The 23,802-nt window shown below is 36.8% G+C and overlaps 1 protein-coding gene across 6 annotated transcripts in view; it reads right to left on the reverse strand.

Annotated features, from left to right (window-relative positions):
- Positions 1-23,802, reverse strand: part of PUS10 (pseudouridine synthase 10) — a 54,573-nt gene that overhangs the window by 9,706 nt on the left and 21,065 nt on the right. For 4 of the 6 annotated variants that reach the window (XM_032497612.1, XM_032497610.1, XM_032497614.1 and 1 more), the window contains exons 5-14: positions 15,654-15,688; positions 12,334-12,445; positions 10,183-10,244; positions 9,841-9,886; positions 7,740-7,804; positions 6,282-6,367; positions 5,107-5,256; positions 1,640-1,696; positions 698-774; positions 549-604 (exon numbers count right to left, since the gene is read on the reverse strand). In XM_032497612.1, coding sequence (XP_032353503.1) covers positions 549-604; positions 698-774; positions 1,640-1,696; positions 5,107-5,256; positions 6,282-6,367; positions 7,740-7,804; positions 9,841-9,886; positions 10,183-10,244; positions 12,334-12,445; positions 15,654-15,688 — 746 coding nt within the window. The remainder of the gene's footprint in view (positions 1-548; positions 605-697; positions 775-1,639; positions 1,697-5,106; positions 5,257-6,281; positions 6,368-7,739; positions 7,805-9,840; positions 9,887-10,182; positions 10,245-12,333; positions 12,446-15,653; positions 15,689-23,802) is intronic. The other 2 variants (XM_006191327.3, XM_032497613.1) reach the window with 1 other exon arrangement.

Below are 23,802 nucleotides of genomic sequence, written 5' to 3' on the forward strand. Positions count from 1 at the left end.
TGGTTACTCTATATTTAACCTCTTGAGAAACTGCTAAACTGTTTTCCAAGGTGGCAGCACTTCAATCTCACAGCAATGTATGAGGGATCCAATTTCTCCATATCCTTGTCAACTCTTGTTATTTTCTGTCTTTTTATGAAGTGAGATCTCACTGTGGTTTTTATTTGCATTCCCTTAAAAACTGAAGATGTTGAGCATTTTTTCTCTTTTTTTTTTCTTTTTTTTTTTTGGTGGATTCAGGTAATTAGGTTTATTTATTTATTTATTCGTAGAGGAGGTACTGGGGATTGAACCCAGGACCTCATGCATGCTAACCATGTGCTCTACCACTTGAGCTATACCCTCCCCCCGAGCACTTTTTCATATATTTGTTGGTTATTCACACATCCTCTTTGGAGAAATGTGCACTTAATCATCTCTCATCTCTCACTGGGTTGTCTTCTTATTATGAAGTTCTTTATACATTCTGGATACAGATTCCTTATCAGATATGTGATCTACAACCAAAACTTCCCTTTTGAAATCATCTCCAGTGGGCCTATCCTTACCTTGTGACAATCTGCAAGTCACGGACTTGGATTTTGTTCGACGAGTTATTAATTTTCTGCAGTATTAGAAAAAGAAAAACAATTAGCAACTCTAGCTCAGTTACGGAGTGGCAGAAACATGACAATTTCCATGTCATGAAGTGGTTTACCTGCTGAAGTTCCTTAATTTCTTGTGAAGTGAAATGTGCTCTATGAGGATTCACCAGCTCAATTGCAAAGGGCCTTCCTGGCAGCACACACCCCGTCATGAAACAGAAACGTGTTGATGGAGTTAACATTTGGGCTAATGCAAGAGGGTTAGGAGGTGTGAAAAAACGAGTTGAGCTCTAGGGACTGAACGTTTAGTGACATGACTACATCTAGGGGAGGGAAGGATGTGTGAAAAGAATCAAGGGGCTTTTTGGGGGCTGCTAAAACCCACTACAGGCAATATGTGAAAATGACTGTTTTCCCAAAGGTCCATGGACAAGCCTGTGTTAATTACAAAATCAAATTCAAACAGCCACTAATTGACTTGGTTACACCTAACATAAAGTTGTCCCATGCAGTAATGCCCAGGTATACCAAGCTGAAATACATTCTCCTAGCCTAGTCCACTAATGAAATGAAAAGCTGAGATTCCATGAGAAAAAGGGATTACAAATCTCAAATAGCTCAAGATTATTCTCATCATCTTTCTTGCAATTCAACAATGTAAAATGAGAGAAATGAAAGGGTAAGAGAGCAGAAGCACTTTTTAAATGAAGATGTGCATTTTGAAAACTGTACTGGTACTGCTGAAATGTTATTAAGTGGAACAATTAATAACCAAACTTTTGGAAAATATCAGGCACCTCTTTGTTAACGCACAGAAAAGCCTCTTGCAACCTACAGGTATGCAAAAAAGGTGGCCTCTGAAGAAATAATTCCTGTTAAAACATACTCATATAATTTATAAAAGTAGCTCCATAATCCACAAGGCTTCCTCACATGCAGCAGCTCTGGGCTGTGCCCACTCTGATTTTGACTAAGTGACTATAATAAATCTGCTGTCTGAAAAGGGTGATAATCTGAAAGTTAATTCTAGTTAAGTGATGTTGTCGCAATCTTACCATTTCCTAATGTTCTCACATCTACATCTTCTCTTCCAGAGGATGAAAAATTAAAGCCTTTGGAAAGCAGATAAAGAAAAAAAAAATCAGAGACATGATAGTCCTTAGACTTTCATTCTCATCTTTTAGCAAAAACCCAATTTGTCTTGAACAATCTATTGGAGAATCCCAAGGAATAGTCATCATCCCACCTCTAATCCCAGTCTCTACTAAAAATAGCAAAGGTGATAATAAATAACATTTATTGAGCACTTACTACATGCCAGGCACTGAACTAAATTTCTGCACACATTACTTCATTTAATCCTTATTATAACCTTATGAGGTAGGTATTAAATAAAAGAACACCAAGTTTCTGAAAGGTTAAGTACTTTTCCCAAGATCACAAGAATAAATGGAAGAGCTAGGTGTTTCTGATGTCAAAGCGAGACCTTAGTCATTGCATGGGAAATCCAAAGGCAGAGCACTTTTTGCAGGAAGGCCCCACCACCACCCTAACTACAAACTTATGGTGAAAAATCTATCTTTCTTTTCCTTAAAACAAAAGAAAAACAAAGCAGAAACATTATTTGAGAATTAAACTCTATGAAAGGAAGGAGGGGGGAAGAAAAAGAGCTTTGAGTCTGAAAGCAAATTCATTATATAAGTAAACCTAAGCTTGGACCATGACAAAACAAGTGTTCATTTTACGATAGATCATCACAGACTAAAAACTGCAAATACTGGAATGGGAAAGAGGCTTGAACAGGGAGGGGAGGTTACATGACAATGTTCTTAGACTCAGAAATGACTGATGATTTCACCATCATCTCCACAGCAAACATGACCGTGAGCAGGCATTATTCCACACACTTCATATATGTTAACACTATGAGGTAGATACTATCATTATCCCCATTTTACTTTTAAGGAAGGTGAGACAGAGACAGGGTAAGTAACTTGCCTAAGATCACATCCCTGGTAAGTAGTAAGGTCAGGATTTGAAGCAGCCAGCCAGTTTGGCTCCAGAGTCTCTTAACCACTGTCTATACCACACCACCACAGGCAGCCAAAGAACAGGTAGGAAATGTATGTCTAAAATTTAGCTGATTGTTCTAAATTCACATTATGTCTTGCCTTGTACCACTAATACTGTGCGTTCTACAGACTTCTGCTCAATGGAACAGTTATTTCAAAAACAAACAAAAAAAAACCAAGGTCAAGAATGATCAGGTTGGGGGGAGTATAGCTCAATGGTAGCATGCGTGCGTAGCATGCATGAGGTCCTGGGTTACATCCCCAGTATCTCCAGTAATAAATCTAATTACGCCCCCCATAAAAATAAAAAATAAAAGTTGGACAAAAAAAAAAAAAGAATGATCAGGAACTGTAAAGGGCTCAGCTAGTCTGCAGTGGCCCTCACACCTGGGGGCAGACAGACAATGGGACTGAAGGATGGGCAGAGGCCAGATGATGAAGGCCTCAGAATAACAAGTTACATAATTTGGACTTCATCCTATAGCTAGTCATAGACCAGTTTTCAGCAGGGAACTGATACGACAAATACTTATTCAATAAGTAAAGTAATAAATGTATTAGGAAAACATTTCTTGGACACTGATTTTGAGAGTATGTCAAAGTTATTAACTGGAGAATTGGCAAGTAGATAATACGATGTGGAGTGTTCAGTGACTGAGAAACAAGTCTGTATCTCCCACTGAGGGGAAGGAACCTTTACAGAAGTAGCTAGGCTGCTTCATGCAATACTGGTTTACTTCCATAGAGCTTAAAACTTAGAGGTACAACAGTCAGAACCATCTTCCCAGAGTTCTTAGATGTGAATCACAGAAGTAACAAGTAATATATCTGAGAAGTACAGGTTTAGCCAATTGATGTTATTAATCAGGGATTTCAAACAGCAAGATTTTATCCCAAGGAGCCAGTTAGCACAGACGCCCGGAGGTCTGCTTTTTCTCAAGTGGCTCTCAATAATTTCCACAGCACACAATTAGAGATGCTAAACACATAGTTGGCTTTATATTCAGTTTGGGGACAATATTTTTCCTCCTCAAATGAAAAATGACAACAAATCACCTTCATGAAAGATTGCAAGGGGGAAACATGGCTGTCTCAGAGCCCTCCCAACAGCCCTCTTGGGACCCAAATAATCAGAATTAAATCTTGAATCTTCTTACAGAAAGGGAATAAGGTGGCCCAAAAAAAGAGTTTGAAAGAGACTTTTTATGCTACTGCTTTATTTTCACTTCTTCATAACTTGGATAAGTATTATCAGATGACCAGCATGTAAATACTAAATTAAGTAGGTAAAAGCTTGTGGCGATATCCCCGAGTCTTTACTGCTAAGATTCTGGAAGATACTAGGTTGCTACTTTCTTCTCCATTGGTAAATAATTCTTAATGGTCCTTTTAAAAAGGGCTCACCTTCCTGATGGGCAACAAATTATAAGAGGGATGTGGTTTTTGAAGTGCTTCTCTTTCCTCTTGACAAACAGAGAGCTGGAAGGGACAGCAATATCTCATTTCAGTCACCTGCTTGCCATTCCTAAAGCAGGCTTGTCTTAAAGTTCATCAGAGAGGAGGATGGGTGTCTAGCTGGTCCATCCAAAAAGGTGTTCTAGGTGGGTTGGTATAGGTCAGTGGAAGAGCACATGCTTAGTTAGCATGCACAGCGGCCTGGGTTCAATCCCTAGTACCGCTATTTAAAAAAAAAAAGAAAAGAAAAGATGTTCTAATTATACTGGAAGACCCACTCTGAAGAGTATTATCGTACTTACTCACTGCCTACAGTTCTTCCTGATGTACAGCATGGTTTCCTGTGATTGAAATCTCAGTACCTTTCCTCTAGTCTAATCCTAGGTGAAATCACCAGATTTTATGCTCCTTTGACCTGACAGGCCTATTGAGACAAAGAAAGTACATGCCTGACAGGATCTGACTCACCCAACAAACCTGGGCTCATTAATACTTAGGAAATTAAAACAACACAACTACCATTAAGTCCCTGTGAAAGGACAGCTGTTGATCTGTTTTCCGTAGGCCTGAACTTTATTCCAGTACATTTTAGCTGTTAAGATGGAAGCCAGGCATTTGCCAGTGATTATTCTTAAACAAGCACTGGATGTGGAAGCTGTGTTTTAATTTTCTCATATTCCCCAAAAGAGGCTGAGGCTGAGGTGTCCCAGGGTCACAGTGTAAGTGCATTCATTTAAAGTAGTTTCAATTGTTTTGAATTTGCCCAGGAAAAGGCAGCAATCTTGTGAGAGGAAAGAAATCTCAAGGCACCCTGACTCAAATCCAGCCCGGGTCAGAGGAGCTCAGACATGGAGATCCCTGTTCACAGGAAGTTGTCAGGCAAGGGGCCCAGACTTGGCGGTGATTTACAAAATAAAGAAATCTTTCCTGACACCTCCAAGAAGTCTAGTCATGAATGACAATGTATTTAAAATATGAATATCGTTAACACTTACTCTCTGCTTTGAATACTGTCAAAAGATGTTCTGAAATTAATTCTTCCACTGAAGATTCCAGCTTCCTTTGTCCATCAATTATCCAAGGAGTTTGTGGTAGATTCCTGGAATACTTATTATATCTCCCTGCCAAAGAAATGTAACAGTAGCCTGGATGGAATGGTACAATTAACACAGTAGGATAAAAAGAAAAGCAACAACTATTTATTGAGTATCAATATCCTAGACGCTATGATATAAAACAAGGCTTAGCCTTCAGCTAACTTACAATCTAATTTGGAGAGTCAGCACACAGACATACAGATGATTCAATGAAAAGATTTAAGAAATAATAGAAGAGAGGGCTTTAGACAAAATATGACGCATCAATTAGTTCTAAGGGAATGCTCAATACACTTATTAATCTGATTGGCTGACTGAACAAGTTACAATATTATGGAACACACTAAGGAGTAAAAAAAGAGCAACTAGTACTTTTACGCCTGATGAATAGTACTCTTAGTGTAACAGTCATCGGTGATAATGTATTCCAAAGAGTTTGAATACAGGAAATTTTAAAGTTTTTGTTAATTACCTAAACAAAAAACTCTAACAGAATATGACTCACTGCTTCATGAACAAAGCTATGCCAAGGCAGGGAGCAGGGCACGGTGTTATATTCAAGACTAAAGAACAATTTCATTTCAGCTATTACTATGAAACAGCTGTAGATTTCAAAACAAAAACTGTCTACTAGATTACTTCTTGGGAAAGTCAACACAACAATTTTTTTTTCAGGCAGAAGTCGAGTGTTTAGTCATTTTGCAGATAATAAAATTATTTTTTCAAGATGGATTTCATGCTATAAAACATCCTCTCCACAGCTATGTTTATCCTGACCAGCTTCTGGTCTGTACAACTACCCATATTTTTATTTGACCATCTCTGATGAAAACTATTAACACCTGGGAAGTGTCAGTTCCCTTTGGCATGGCATTTTAAATATCAGATCTCCTGAGTGATCCTTAAGAATGTGTAGATGACCTAAAATAAGCTTGGCTATCAGTTCTATTTCTCCAAAGAGTTAACTAATCAGAAACTAATAACAGCAATAAGATGGAAATAGGAGTCAGTTGAGTTTTTCAGAAAGGAGAGGAAATGGACAGTGTAATTATATTCTAGACTAAATATTTTACCAGCCACAAAAACAGCACCATGAGCACATTCAATTTCAAGAACAGTGCATACAGCCTTTGGTGAGTTTGGAGGACAAGGAAACTGCCTGCAAAACAAAATAAATTTTACAGCTGCTATATTCCAGACATGATACTGAACCACAAAACTACGATGAATCAGCATTGTCTCAGACACACAGAGCCCAAGTCTCTTAAGGACTAAGCCTCTTCCTAATTTTAAGTTTTGGAACCATGAGGGTTTTTTAGGCCTCTAGAGTACCACTTTTAATACATGAGAGTGGCACTAAGTAAATGAGGGCTCTGCTAATACCTTTCATGCTTGGGAGGCTTCATGTTCCCAGATGATCATTTCCAACATCAGCCTTGAGATTTGGGGGAAAAATCCAAATATAAGAGGTGGAAGCCTCTCCAGGTTCATTTTGCTACCCACAAACACTTGCTGCTGGCTTACGAAATCCTCAATCACTTGGGTAAAGCTGGTGTGCTGTCAGAGACCCGTCACACGAGCATGTCCCACCTGTGAGGAAGGTACTCCACCATTTTTCTCTCTTCTTCATTTTCATTCCAACTACGACCTTGGGAATCAGACCACAGAGCTAGAAAAAGTGGAATGTGACAGACTCTGTCCTTTGGCTAAGAAACATCAACTGAGGACAGACGAGAAAGAGCAATTCATGGCTTTATTCTCAGTCCACAATCTGGGAACTTCCAAAGCCATGCACTGGAGTCTACCCATAAATGACTAGATGTGGACTTAATCCAAAATGCTTGTCTTTAAAATTTCATTCAGTTTCCCAAGATGTCTTAACAAAGAAATTGCTTAGAAACTTGGGAACTATTGCTTGTAAAGAGTAATTGTCTTTACTTTCTCAAATTTAATAAAAATATTTTCATTCTGAGGCTCATTTTTAGTCAGTAAAATATATGAAACTTTTTCCTCATAACTTCATTGTTTGAAATTTATTCAAGGATATTCTGAAAGGATAACTATGATAATATTTTATTAAATAAAATGAACATACAAAATTAAAATCTGAGGTTTACTGTATTTCAGCATGTTTTAACAAGACCGGAAACTCATGAGCCTTTTTCTCACTGTTCTGTAGATGGACAGTAATAGGAAATCCAGGATTAGGGATGTAATGAGGCTAGTATGAGGCTGGAGACTCAGGAAATCTGGCTCTAAGTGCACTCTCTATTACTTAGCTGAAATCTTATGCAACTCAACTCTCTGTTTGGACCTCAATATCCTCTTCTAAAAGATAAAGAAGTTGGACTTGATTCATAAATTCAAATATTAATTTGACATTTACTGAATACCACTTCATGCCAGATACTGAGCCAGGGATTGGGGATATAATGAATACAGTCTTGTTTTAGAGATAATTCCAATTATTTCCAACACTCTCTTTCTTCTAAAATTCCATGATTATTCCTTGTTTCTATACTTCTACTTACTTGAGGAAATCCTCTTCTTTTATCTTATTCAAAGCTTTCATGACTGCCATTCTAGTGAATACTGACTATATAGGGTAAAATGAAAAGAAAAGGCATTTAGAACATGGCTGGAGAAACTTCATCATTTTAAGCCACACTTACAAGGGAAGAATACTTAATAGCATCAAGAAAATCAACAGAACATAAGTGTCTACACTGCCAGCCCTGCAGCTGGTACACCCCGCAGCCCTTCTCTTCAGTCTAGTCCAGGTCTGCAACTCCAGGCAGACCTGGCAGAACACACCTTCCTCACCGCGCCGTCCCACCCCCCTCAAATGGGGTCCTTTTCAAATACACAAATGATGACATTGCAGGAAGTGTGCTTTGAGTATTTTTTCCCAGACCTCAAAAGAAGTTTAGACTGATTCGTCTATCTTTTCTTCCCTACATCCCTTCAGGAGCCACAGTATATAATTTAGGAGTTGTCTGCCAGGGTAAGGGTGTAAAACAGAGCCAACCGGCCTGACCTAGCATCTAACAACTCAACATCACTCACCAGCCACAGACAAAGTAAACAAATCCACTATACTGAATAGAAAGGCATCTACAACAAACATCCCACTCTGGGTTTTTAAAAATAAGAAAAGCCAAACCACATGGCAGACATACTAGAACTAATTAGTGCATACAGATGTGGCCACTATGATAAATCACGATTATTTCTTACGTTATGAGAAATTACACTTGACTAAAAAGGGGAACAATGTAGGAATCTCAACAGCTGATCATTAAGAGCAATGATTTTCTAAACCATATTCTGGGGAACGCCAAGGTGTCACTGGGTTAGAATTGAAAATTAAGTGCCTGTTTGTTAAGATACAAAATTTCACGCCTGAAAGAATCTCAAAAGGTCATTCAGCTTACTCCCAGCCATGAGGCAGGAAAACTACATTTAAGACGTGTACTTGCCAAATGGTGTGCTGTCTGTGATGCTTTGACAAAAATTTCTTTATTGTATTATTTAATGTTGGTACTTGTATATTTCCTCAAAGATAACAAAAAGTAAAACTAGATGTTCAATATAAGTATTGCTTACAGGTCATTTGGGCAGAGCTTCCCTTTACTACGGCAAAGCAGTGAGCTACAGTTATGCCAAGATCCCTTTAGTTCACAAGGGCTGAGGGGCAGGGTCTAGGTCAGTGAGAACCCCCAGGCCTGCTGTTTCTAACTTAGAGCAGTCTCATCTGTTCACCTCAGGGTGCTGACCAAACATGGTAATGTTCCAGGTGTACCATGATGTGAGAAGAGGAGGGAAGCAGTGTTTTAGGCTTGGTCTGCATTTCTAATTATTTCTGCACAGGGCACTTGGCAAATGTTACAAAATCCCCCCACCAACCCCTCCCACCCCACCAATGCCAACCCTCCCCTCTACAAAGTTCTAAAAGGCCCAGAAATTAGTCAAAGCAAGAGGTAAGACCAAAAGATGTATCTTTTACAATAAACTTACATTCTTTTCAACAACCACAATAGCAAAACGGATGTCAATAAAACTAGGAATGCCTGAGTCTGCACAAAACTAGCTAAGTAACTGTGAAAGTTTGCCAACATCATGTCATGCCATTCTATCCTAGATAATAGAAACTAAAAGTACATGCTAACTAATCTGTTCATTAACATAAACACCAGCTCACATCAGACAGTAAAGGGGAGTTTAAATAAAATGCCCTTTTGCAAATGTGCCTCTATTAATTCAGGACTGTCCTAAATAAAATAATTTACTTTGGATTGTATTTTCAAAACACTGATTTCTAGAAAATGAATATTAGACAAAAGTTTAGAATGTTGCTGAAGTTGAATGCATGTTTTCCCAAATGATGTAATCTTGGGGAAACAATCCAGACAATGACACAAACATGAAAATGTTTGCACGTTAAGACTTCCTAGCCAGAGGCAAAGGTGTTGAGAGTTGAAAAAAGTGAAAACGAATGTAGCAAATGGAAATATTTAAAGACTGATTCTTAGTATAATAGATTGCCAACATTTCTAATGTATATCCTGTTTGTTGTTAATTTGAATATTCAGCTCAAACAAAACTCAAAGAATAAGAAGCAGGAATCCTTACCTGTTTGTTTTTGGCTGGCTTGAAACAATCTGGGCATATTGCACGTCTAAGTAAAATTCAAGTTAATATAAAAGATTAATGAGTTTGGGGTGGATACAATTCAAATATATTTCATATAACATAAACTCAGGGTAAACTCAGGATATTAGAAGCAGACAAAATGAATCCCTACATGAGCTACATTGGTTTGCCTAGACCCTTATATCAGAGAGCACATTTTAAACCTACTAAGACATGAGTTCTGATATGCTCATTAGAAAGAAGAGCGATACTATTTTCATGAAAATCAAAAAGTATTAGCAATGTTGCACAATTGGCATTGTTGTTTACGTTGTAACTTACAGGAAGTGGCAATCTTCAACTGTTTCTGGGTGAGCAAAGACCACACTCACTTCAAACAAGCTCTAAAAATTATAAAGACAGTTTAAAAATGAGCAAAGGGAAACCAACATCTAACAACTTATGAATGGAAATAGAAATTAACACTCAAAGATGGCTCAGAAAAAGGGTGACAAGGAAAACTGGAAATACAACTGTTTTCAAATCAGCTTGTTCACAGGCAGCTGTAAAGGAAATAGCTTTTTTCTTTTTTAATTCGAAAGCTCAATTTACTAGTGATTCTACAAAAAAACAAGATTAAAACAAATTTTAAAATAAATTTGTATGTTTCTTCGTACATATATATAAATTAGGCATGAAGATGAATGAGAATTCAGGGAAGTGGAAAGAGATAACTGAAAGAAATGAAGAATTATTCCTGTCACTACTATGATTAGAATTATTAGAAAAGCAAAAAGCATTTTATGCTCATGCTTAAAAACTCTGTAAAGAGGCTCTATTTAAGTGCTCAAACTTCTTAAATGGATTTGACTTTTAAAAGAAAGATCTTAATTTTTTGTTTCATTTAAAAAGCAATACATAGTAAATTATAAAATAATAAAACAGGATGGGTTTTCAATCCCACTCCACTGTAGTAATAGTTTGGCATGTTTCCTCCTAGTCATTTTTATGAATATAAACATAAATGTATATACTTCTTGGGATATTAAACAGACTTTTGGAAAATTGCTTAATTCAATTAATATTATGTCATGAACATCTTTTCAGCTCTAGACTGTTGGACATTTAAGTTGTACTTAAGAGTTTCTTTTTAAGTTATTAAAAAATGATACAATGAACATCCTTGTACACATAAAAAGCACACTTTCGTACTCTATATACATTTACCTCCATGGAGATTATACAAAATTCCACATTGAGAAGAAGATATAAATGTCATACAATATAACATTTTTTTCTTTTTTATTGAGTTCTATATTTACTGATAACATTGGATCGTCAGCAAGCTTATTAGCTACTCTAGAATCACAATAGTGAATAGTTTTTTGGGGGGTTTTTTTGGCTCTAATCTACAAAATAAAATTAAAACTACAACACATTCCTTTTACTCAGAAACCTTTATTCATCCTGAATCTACTAGAACATTATTGCAGCTTTTGTTTTCTATTTTCTGTTCTCACTGATTCAACATGTAAAATTATCTGTGCTTCAAACTGAAATTTGAGGTAAAAATATTTTGCATCAATGACTTCTCTAATTTCCAAAGTACTTTCATTACTTCATTTCCTCTTCATACTATCTGTGAAGTGGTTTTATTCTCTATTCTCTCAGTATTCAGTTTAAAGAGTCTATTCTTACTAACAGAGGAAACAGAGCTATATTATCCAGAATGATGAAAAAGTTTTTAATTATTTAGCTTGGAAAGATAGTTTTGTGATTTTACTTGAATGGGGTGTATCTGATATTCAGGGAATTTCCTTCAAGCAAAATGATGAAGCAATGAGGCCACACTATTAAAATCTAATTTAAGATGAGCTGGGAATATGTCCTGTTTCCACATCTGGAAACCTATCAAGCTCATCCCTAAAATTCAATCCATTCCAAAGACTGAGGCAAGGTCTGCCCTGGAATAGGGAGGTGGCTAAGTGTTCTGGTTTCAAAGGCAGTCCGGCTTAAAATTAAACAGAGGGATTTGAGATACAAACAAGGCAGGATAGATTGAGCCCATGCTCACCACAGTTGAATAGATTCCGTCTGCATAATTGAAAACAAGATCAGCCAATAGTCTAAAGTTGACTCTACGCTTGTTCATAGTTATTTATGTATTGCTTTGGATCAGTAAATCTGTCTCTCTAATTAAACTATAAATATACTAAAGGTATAGATTCATTTCTAACCTTTTAAGATCAACACTGTACCTGTTATATTCATAAGTGTTTTGGATCACAAAGAAATCTTAAAAAAAAAAAAAAAGAAAAAGAAAAACTTTAACCTCAATTTAAGATTATTAGAAACTAACTTTTTAAAAGCTTAAAAATCCTTCATTGGGTTATTTAAAGAGAAGATTCTTTTGACTAACCGAAACTCTCCCACATAACAAAGTAAAACTAGTAAACCCAGAGAATAAAATTTATAATGCTGATGACCTGATACCTTTCCATCAATGGGAACACCCAGTTCCTCTGAAAACAGGGGATGAGTTATCCATTTGTAGGCTTCTTTTAGTTGAACTATATCATTTCTTCCCAGCGACAGACTCTGCTTTCTGAATAACATAAAAATTAATTCATTGACAGGAAAACTTCATTTTCATGAAAGCAGTAACTTTACGCGATCATTAAACAGTATGTATTGAATACCTGCTATGTCCCAGGCACTATTTTACACATTAGATAGAAAGCAGAGACCAAAGCAGATAAAAATTCTTCAGCTCAAGGACCTATATTCTAGTAGAATTAAGAAACTGCATATAAGACAGTTTTTAAAGTTTCAAAGACAAAAACATTCTAATGAGTTTATCTAAGCTAGAATTGCCAGATTCCAGGACTTACACATCAGAAGATGGAAAGGGGGAACAGATGGGATTGTTTTATTGCTCAGAAACTACAAAACTGTATATTACAATAATCTCATCCAGACCAGAAAAAATCTTTGCATCTACTCTCTTCCTCATAATGGGGGCTTACTTTGGGGAAATCAATGTAAAAGCTGTACTTTTCTTCACTACTAAAGAAGAAAAATTAAATCCTAAAGTATCAATGTTCTAAAATGCTCATCAACTTAATATTATATAAATGTCTGAATAAAAATCTGACATTCCTCCCAAAATCTACTCATAAGCCAATAAATAGGTTTGGGGAAGTCCCAATTATGATTTCGAGCTTTTAGTTTGAAACCTAAAATTGAGATACAAAGAAACTGAGCTCAAAGGAAAGAAAAACATGGTATGGTAATATTAAAACAACTCTACTCTGCAATGTCACTAATAAACTAACAGGCCCATATCATTCAAATAATTATAACTTCACATCAGTCCCACGGCTATTAACAGGATTTTTTTTTTTTTTAACAAAAGAGATGTTTAAGCCAATTTGTGAATCCTTTCTTTAAATTTTCACTGATAGAAAGGACTACTTATAGTCAATACCCATTGTAATTTAATTCTTCAAGACCAAAAGATGCTACTAACTATTGGTAGAAAACAAAAAGTAATTCAGCTAACAGCTATATTTAATTGATCAAAAACATATAGATATATAGATATAGATAGAGAGAGAGACACCATATTCCTCTAAAAATACAAATTAAGAAATAATTGATTTACCCATTCTTATTCCAGCTGAGAATATAACTGCTTAAACAGAACGCATTCATATGCTCTGGGATTGTGGCTTAACAATGAAATACCTGGTAAATCCTATATCTGACAAAAAATTAAATCACTTTTTTACATTTAAGGACTTATTCAAACACTAAGTGTTTGAGCTTCATAAACTGTTCGTAATTCTCTGAATATGAGAAACATTTCAGGTATTTTGAAAGGATATCTTGATATTGTATCAGTTTAACTAATGATATTCGCATAAAATAGCATCAGAGTTAAAAAGTAAATAATTAAGGTATAAGCACACATTTTAAAGAATAACAAGTTGAAACAGAAAACACAAGAATGAAAAACTCTCTAAAAATTATTTGGACTCTAGAGAGTACAAAGTGTTGCAGCCAATGTCAATCCTAAAAATGGGTTAAAACATTACTCATTATGTATTTAAGAAAACTGGTATTTTAAGTCCTTCATAGTCTTTGAAATACATTTAGAGCATTTTAGTCCAGTTTAAAACTTCAACTACAAATATTTTTTTCCTTCCAGATTAAAGAGTTATAGGAAAGGGTTAAAAGACATTTTGGAAATCTTATCCTCACATTTAAGGCAAAAGTACAATACTTAAAATGCCAGATTTTCAATCCTGCAAATTGAATGTGGCTAATAACTTTTCTGTATAGTTTAGGGTACATGTTTTCACAGAGGCCCTTAACTTACGACTCATGGTCCTAGAGGAATCATTAAAGTGAATTCAGTACCAATTTAATCCTTAGTAACTGCATTTCCCTCTCTCCTCTGTCAGATATCTACTGATGAGGAGCTCAACTGCAATCACCTTTGCTGTAGATACAACAGGACAACCATTCCAGAGCAAAGATGAACCATCTTCCCCTAAATTCCACGAATCAATTCTTTAATGACAATTCCTCCACAATGTTTTATATTAGAATGAACTAGGGACAATGAAGGAAAGACTAGTATTCTATATATATTTTTTTATTTTCTAGTATCTCTGCATTGATCAGGAGCGTTAAGAACTCAGCTTAGTTTAAAATCCTTCAATAAGGAACAACAGCAAGCAACATGGATGGAAACTGGAAGCAAAAAAAAAAAAAATAGCATACTCTGACTACGCTAACAAATTTCTCAAACATAGGATCAAATTTTATTATGCCAGAATCACAAGACTTGGAGATTTATTTAATTTAACAGGACCCCGAAACCTTTGATAAATATGTGGTTATTATCCTTTTAAAAATGCTGATACAAAATACAACACACACACAAAAGCCAAATCAATTACCTTTCCTATAAATCACCAAGTATGAAATTCTAATACAGAAATCTGTATTTCTTTCTTTGGTTTTCTTTCCAGGGTACACAGGAACCTCCAGTGGTCACATGGCTCTTTTCATATGTGTACAAAACTTTTAGTTCCAAAATCCAGAAAGCTCTGGGAAACTAAAGATTTTTTTCTTAACTCAGTTGGCAACCAAACTGACTTGAACATGTGAGGCTGTTTAGACTTTACTGAATTTAGTGTGACTATTCACATGTTTCACTGCAGAAATATTAATGTGTTTGATTCTATAGTACCCCCAGACCCTGGAGGAGAGGGGTATGTTACATATGGCATTTAACACTACATTTCCAAAAATCTAAACAATTCTAAGTTCCAAAACACACTTGGCACCAAGGGTTTCAGATAAAGGACTGTGGACCTATGTTTTCTATGTCTTAACTTTGTATAAACTCATTGGTGTTCTGCCTTAAGTAAGGCTTTACTATGTATTTTTTTAATAGCATAATTAGTTTTATAGTTTAGTTTCTAAGACCAGTGTAAAATGTGTTCCTTTAAAATAGCTTGCCAAACTACATTATATGAGTGCCTAATGCATATAAAATATGATTTACATTCATGATAAATCTATAAAAAATGAATCTGCTTTAATAGACTACTAATATACTGTGCAAAAAAACCAAGCAAGGTTGACAACTAAATACATACAATAAAAATTTTCTCCTTGTGACAATTTCTCTAGTCGCTAGTGAACTCACTCTAAAAAAAAAGAGATAGTAGTAGTAAAAGTACTTTAAGAATCAGGTAGGTTATATTTAAATGGTAGTAAAAATTCCCTAAATTACTTACCCCATTTCCTGTTTTACCAGCAACCATGCAGCATGCTGTAGGCAATTTAGTCACACCCAGGAAGAAGAGAAAAGGGTAAAAAAGGTTCATTGAAATTCGGTTCCAATATCATTACCAAAGTGCTTAAGTAATTTGCTAATCAAACTCTCCTTTTCAGGAGAGGAGTCAGTGTTGAGAAATGTGGCAATGACCTCAATCTCATTTAAAATCAGAAATGAGGTTAAGATGTCACTTTGCAATGCTAGCTTGCTGGGGCCTAGGAATTCAACAGGGGTATCCCCTCCTCCCTACAGATGTCTATTTCTCATTAATGACTTACAAGTGTTTTTTAACATGAGTAGCTTGCATTTTTTTCTTAAAATACCTTACTGTCTCATCGGGGAAAGCCCAAAGTGACTGAGTACATGCTGTATCCCCAAAACAGAATTGAAGGACTCAGTTTTTTGTTTTTGTTTTTTTCATAAGGCTAACACATTTTAAACTAATTAATGATATACACATGTAAGTGTTCAGGAGTAAAATGTACCAATGTCTGTAACTCCGGAATACAACAAAAACTAAGATGGGCAGGTGGATAAACTGATGGCTAGATAGATCATAAAGCAAAGAAAAATAGCAACAAGTAGAGAATCTAGGTGGGTGTATGGGTTTTCACTGTACAATTCTTTCAACTTTGCTGTAGGTTTGAAAATTCTCATAATAAAATGTTAGAGAAAATGCTCTGGGAAGGATTAATAAAAGGCTGAAAATATTGCTACAATGAAGACAGTAACAGTCATGGTTGTTATGAAGATTAAATCAAATTCACGTAAAATGCTTTGCATAGTAAATGTATGACACTAAGATTTCTCAGTTTGCCATTAGACTCCTATAGTTTTCACCTTAAAAAAGGTAATACATGCCTCATATATGGCATTTTGTGAACATGACAGAAGCATACCTGTGTTAAGTCAATAAAATACCATATGTAGTCCCTGCTTCTACATGTCACAAAAATGGCCAGTCACACCCATTTCAAGACCTGAAGATAGACAGGCCAACAGCTGTTGTGGTTCATATGTAGAGCCCTGTCCTTTTAAACTTCAAATGGCTGGTGGGACACCAGAGAATTTTAAAGACTTATGATCATTCGGAAACATTAGTTGCATTACTTGGTTCAGACATGAGCCAAGCAGAACAAACTAATCACTAGCTAGGTAAGAACTAGAACTGTTCCCAATGCCTAAGTGTCTCATCAGTGCCTTCTGACTTGTTTACTTTGCTAACGCAAACTAATACCATTTATAGTGCTGCAGGACCCCTTCCTTCTTTCATTCCCTTTACTCAAGCCCTCTTTGAAAGTGTACAGGCATGGTATAATACACAAATTACGAGGAGTCAGAAGACCTTGCTTTAGGCTTTACTGGATTTCTGGTATTCAGTTTCCTAATGTGTAAAATGAGAGATTTAGACTAAGATGATTGTAATTAAACATTTCTGGATGGCTAAAGGTCATCACTAATGAACATTAATTAGTATATTGTTTTGTAACAGAAGCTATTAAGACTTATTAAGACATTGAGATCATAGAAAAAAATAATGGTCTCCTAAAGTTGAAACCTTGGAGTTAATGTTGCCCCACCATTCCTCTTCAGCTTCCACACCTTAAATACTTGTTTGCTCATCTATAAAGGGACAGTAATATATAGTAATATTCCCCTTGCAGAGAAATTATGAGGATTTAATGAAATTGTGTATGTAAAGAACCAAGTAGGGTTTCTGGCATGTACTTAATAAATGGTAACTATTATTGCCATTTTTGAATTAAAACCTTATCCACAATTCATAAATAATAAAATTACACCCCTTTAAAGATTTACAAGGCTTGATCCCTTTCCCCCACATCCCAAATGACTCTGCTATAAGTAGTTCTGAAACCCTCCTTGTCAATGAAATCCTCATGGGTATCTGAGCTATAGAGAACTATCTGTCCTCTTTTTTTTTTTTTTTTTTAAGGGGACTCAGATTCTTCTGTCCTTTTTAAAGATCTTTTACTCCCCTCTTTTGAGGCAAACTGTTCTATATGATCACTTCCAGGTGATGCCATCAAATCTGCAATCTATCCTGCCATCCTCTGATTATAAAATAGGGCAGAGCTGGGGGTTGCCAATGGAAACCAGATTACCATGTGTAACATGTAAAATTAAATCAAATGTCTTCAGTACGTGAGATTTGCTACAGGGTTTTTCCTTCTTAATCCTCTGCAGGCTCCCTGCTCAAGCATACCAGCAGGTTGGACTGAACTAATCACACAGCAGGGGCTGGAAGGCTGAATCCCAAAGAAGTCAGTGTTGCTCAATTATTCAATTTTTACCATGTGCTAATAATGCCCTGGACCTGCTTTTGCTGAGGAAAAAGAACTACATTTCTCCCTTTCAGGTCACCAAGATAATTTTAATAAATATTCTATTCCTTAGTCAGTGGAAAAAAAATCATTCTCTAGAGTAAGCAATTTAATTCTTCCTCCCCCTCAGAACCATATGGCCTTAACATTATCAAGTTTAATCAAATTTGATACCAAAGGCAGTATGTCACCTCCTGAAAATTCAGGAGCCACAGGATTTAATCCTAGACCCTGCTTTGCTAAATGGGGCAGGTGAATAACATGCTTGTTAAAGTGCTTGTGCACTCTGGTCTCATTCACACACACACACACACACACACACACACACACAGAGGCATATACCTGTATACACATATCATGGAAACTCTATGCCTGGGAATGGCTTTTAACTTAGAGTTCTGAGTTGAACTCTGAACTTCTGAGCTGAATTCATCCAGCATCAAACAATGGGAGTGGTGACAGCAGAGGTGGCAGGAAGGAAGGACAGAGAGAGAGGGGCATTAAAAATGACATGTTGGGGAATTACAATTCAGTAAAGTTGGAGCTTAGGGTATGTATGTATGTACATAAATGTGAGCAGAGGTTCAATGACTAGAGATGAAACTGGAATGATCAGCAGATTTGGGGTGCCAAGCCAGGGCACAAATCCAAAGACTGAAACTATAACATGAAGTGACACACTGTGTATATACAAATTCCCATGACAGTGCAAAGAAGAAACAACATTCCATCTTCTATAATTCATCAAGTCACAATATAACCACTATCTTTACACTACTTTTTTTCTTATATGATAGCTTTAGAGGAAAATAAAATATTTCTTATACTAAAATATTTCTTTATCATTCATGCGAAAATATAGTGTGAGACAGGCATATGTTCCAGAAAGATGTTGGAATGACTATAAAAAAGATCACCCACTTTTCTCATATTTGTTGCCTATCTGGCCCTTACAGAAACCTGAGTCTTTAATTTCTGAAAGAGGGAAACCAACACTAGACTAAAATGCAGGTTATGCCTCTAAATATTGTGTGATCACTTTGCAAGGTGGCTTACCTCTCTGAGCCTTGGTTTCTCAACTATAAGATGAAGGGGCTCAACGCTTCATTATTTTTCAGGCTACCTCCTATGTGGTGATATCTTTAACAGACGTGAAAGATCATGCTCATAAGGGAACTCATGAACTAGGAGAGAATAAATGTAAGTAAAATGATAATAAAATATTAATAATGGTGATTAATAGTATTAATAAAAATTAAAATACAGAGTGGTGGGGACTGTGACAGGGACATATTTTAAAGGGACATTTAAGACATCCTCAGCTCAGTCTTGTAGGAGAAGTGACACCTAATCTGAGCTTTGAAGGATCAGCTATTTAGAATTAACTGGATGAAGAATGGGGAAAGTAGGGAGTGGGGGGTGGGAAGGGACAGACTGGGATTTCAAAATGTAGAATAGATAAACAAGATTATACAGTATAGCACAGGGAAATATATACAAGATCTTGTGGTAGCTCACAGCGAAAAAAAATGTGACAATGAATATACGTATGTTCATGTATAACTGAAAAATTGTGCTCTATACTGGAACTTGACACAACATTGTAAAATGACTATAACTCAATAAAAAATGTTTTTGTTTAAAAAAAAGGAATTGAGAGAAAACCCAAGAACAACAACAACAACAAAAAAAGAATGGGAAACGTATGTTCCAAACAGAAGAAATCTTGTAGTGCAAAGGCCACAGAATATCAGGAAGGCTCTGGGAACTGTAAGTTAGTGGTCCCTAAAGAGTTGAGGATGTGTGGCTGTAAAGTGCAAAAGAGGACGCAGGACTCAGATCATAAAACTACTGTACCCATGTTAAGGGGTTTCAATTTTACACAATATGTGGCAATATGGTGCCACAGAAGGATTTTAAGCAATGAAGTAGCATGATCACTCCTGTCTTCAGGAATGCTCATGCTGGTTGCAGTGTGAATTAGAGGAAGAAGATAGGAACTAAGGGAAATGAAGACTTTTGGTAAAATAAAGCAGTAATTCAAGTAAAAAATAATATATATGGCAGTGGTGGTAGGAATGAAGAGGAGGCGGCAGCTTTAAGAGATAACGAAGACACAGATCGGCAGGACTTGGTGATCAGCAGTGATGTTGGGGTTTCTAAATTACCACTAATACCCTTAAAACTCTAAAGTCTTTTGAATCTCACACATCTCTTGGACTGATTTATAATAATGAAGATAATATAAATAGAGATTTGCACCAACAGGGCAATGACAACAGTTGTTTGGGCAGCTAGAAGTATTATCCCCGGCTCCTTCTTCTTTTCCTAACACACACGCACGCACGCACACACATGTATTTTTCTTGCACACAAATAGCCAGTTAGGAATTAGGCTCAATAATGCTATCAGTAACACGAGAAAATCTTCTTCCCTCTTCCCACCCAGCAAAACTGCCTAATATTTGCTTCTCCTCCTCCTCCCCACCCCCCAGCCTGCAATACTTTAGGCACCTACCTCACTAGAGCCCAGTCCTCACCTCGTGTCAGGTTTGGTGGCAAGTGTAGTGGCAGAAAGAGAGGGAGGGCGAATACACTCCTAGAACCACTCCTGACTCTACCACTTAGCTACCCCCACGCCTCCTCACTGCCGCCACCTTCTGCCTCAATCCCCAGAATCTCTGGTGTCAGACCTGTGATGTAATGACTAACACACTGAGTCTGGGTGTCTCCTTTGATAAATAAAAATTCTGTCAGTCATGTTTAAAAACCCACTCCAATCCTCTACATTATCTTTCCCTCCAGGGTTGAGAAAAAAAGAAAATGACGTGAAGACATAAAACCTTCTCACTTCAGCTTTTCCTACTACTGTTGGCAATAAAAACTTTCAGATAACATTAAAAAAAGGTTGAATATTTTGTTTCTGACAAGGCAAGAGGAGAACAGCTAGGACAAATCAGTAAAGATAGAATAAATCTGCAGGGTCAAATTAGGTACAGCTCTACTGACCCAGTTTTCAAGAGAATACTATTTCTGTTTTGTGAATTTTAAAAAGGAGAATTTCCACCACATTTTTCCAATACTCCAGATGCTGATGTTTGCCTACCTCTGAAGGACCTGATCGCAAATAATCACAAGAGGAAGCTCCATGGGGGTGGGAAAGCGGGGTAGCAGTGGCGGTGGAGGGAAGGGTCAGAGAAGTTAGCATAGCTGCAGTAAGAGGCTCTGAGACAGATGTAAAGACAGACGTGCTTCAGTCTTGTCCTTCAGGGTCATGTGCTAACGAGGGGATAACTTGACAAGTGAATTTTAGGTAACTCTAGAGTTCAAAGCATCAGTGAAGCAAAGACGTCTCAACAAATACCTGTTAGCAACTGGGTGTGGCTGAGGGTGCAAATGTGTTTCCTTCCTAGAATTTGATTTTAGAGAACTAGCATCCTCACTGAAACGCCAGTTAGTGTGAAGTGAACCTGCAGATTCCAGAGGCTTCAATGCATCAACGCGCTCCACTTCAGTAGTCATAAATTCAGTTTTACTTCAAAACAACTACCAAGACAAAGAACTTTTAAAGGTAAACTGTAAGTTTTGGAATACCAAAGAGACAAACGAATTGTTAATTGCTGAGAAACTGCTAATTGTTGGAAAAGCTCTCTTCAAAAAATAACTCAAAAACTCTATAAAGAGAAGATCTAAAAATTATTCCAAATTATCACAGGAAAATTACAAAACTGGAATCATTCCCTCTGTTGTACTTGATTTGCACTAAATGTATTCTTAGGGATAAGAATTTATTAAATTAAAAAAATTAATTTTTAGATGTTACTTTTTAAATACACTAAAAGAATGTTACAAAAAATAATCAGACTTTTGGCTTCAAGACGGTGGACAAAAGCCCTTTTTGCCCACTTCTCTGGAAAATCATGTCAAAGTCAGGAGAATGAAAAACAGAAAAGGAAACTCCATCTGCAATTAAATAAGAATATTCATATCACTCCAACTCTCAACACATGACATAAAGGGGACGCAGGAGTGGAACGTAGCAGAGCCCAGGAAGCAGATCCCTCAGTGTCAGCAAAGCTGAGGCCTGGAAGCCTAAGACAATAGAGGGTGAACCATGGGCTAAAAAGAGAGGGAATGGTTGAAGGTTTGTATAAAGAACGGATAGACCCCCAAGTCCCCTCCCTGACACCAAGCAAGAGATTTATATTCTGGGAAATTGAATTAGAGGTGTCTATACTCAGGAGCCCTGGGCAAGAGGACAGCTGGTGAAGCCCTGCAAGGAAGAGGAGGGGGTCAGTGAGAGTTTACAGGCTGAACAGAGACCTGCAGCCCCCTTTCCTGCCCTGCTCTTGGCTACCCTGAGAGGCTGCCTAGCTTATACCTTTCTGGACGGGAGATTAGAGGATTCTTCTTTGGATAAACTGGATGGTTTCTGATGGAAATTTTTCATATAATGTGATACGGTCCTTCCATATAAAAAGTCAGTTTATTACCTATTCTTCTCCAGTAAAACCCAGTCAACAAGCACCATCCTTCCACTCCATAAACACATGACTTTCAAACACTGTTTAATGTTCTATGTTTAAATGAATGGACAGAGATCACTAGTCATTTGAAGAAAATCTCTATCGTGAAAGTAAGAAACCACAAAAGTGGAAAAAATAATGCATAAATTCCCACGTACCCTTCAAGCCAGGTTCAAATTATCAACATTTTGCCAATCTTGTTTTATCTATCTCTATTACTTTTGTTTTTGTTTTTGTAAAGAATGATGGGCTGGAGTTAAAAAAAAAAAACAAACCTCAGAAATAATTTCACCTGTGAATACCTTCCAATGGAAACATTTTTAAAAGCAGTGTTATTTGATAACATTTAAACTTACAGTGAAACATTTCTGATGTTAATTTAAAAATATGTGAGGGGGTACACAGTTTCTCAAAATTATTTTGGGGCTGGAGAAGGGTACATAAGGAAAAAAGTTTTAAAAGTACTTACTGAACTTTAGCAACAACAAACACCGTTAGAAATGAAAAGGACACCAGAACCACATTGCTTATGGAACATAACCTTCTCACTCTTTCTCTATGTAAAATACCTCAACCTCAAAGGTTCTGTGTTCGATCAGCAAAGAAGTATGAGGGCCTCTGAAGGGTGGAGGAGAAGGAAAGACCTCCTTCCTCTCACTCTCCATTTCTTCCTTTTACTCTGATCACTGGGTAGATATAAATTACCACTGCTGATGCTGGGGACCTGGGCAACACATGCTGGATGTGGTTCAGGGTGACCACAGTCAATGACAAATAGCTGTTGTGTGCCCATGTTTGTTAGGCATGTACTGGTAGACAAAACAGACACAAATCCCTCCCCTTGTAAAATGCAGTCAAGTGGAGAAAAGTAAAACAGGAAAGGGGAATGGAATAAGAGCAATGTGCAATTTTAAATAGGGTAGTGAGGGTAAAGCCTCACTGAGAAGGAAATACTTGAAAAAAGATATGAAGGAGGTGGGGGAATGCATACATCTGAGGGACAAGCATTTTAGGCAGAGAGAACAGCAATGCAAAGGCCCTGAGGCAGAAGTATGCCTGCTGTGCCCAATGTGGCTGGAATAGTCAGGGAAGAAAACAAGTATCAAGTGATGAAGTCAGTGAACTAAGGTGTAGTTGTAGGGCAGGGCCCGTACAGGCCCTTGCAGGCAATTAAAGGACTTTGATTTTATTCTGAGGGAGATGGGGAGACACAGGAGGGTAAGAAAAGAAAAGACACAAA

This window comes from Camelus ferus, chromosome 15, assembly GCF_009834535.1.
Source record: "Camelus ferus isolate YT-003-E chromosome 15, BCGSAC_Cfer_1.0, whole genome shotgun sequence".
Classification (NCBI taxonomy): domain Eukaryota; kingdom Metazoa; phylum Chordata; class Mammalia; order Artiodactyla; family Camelidae; genus Camelus; species Camelus ferus.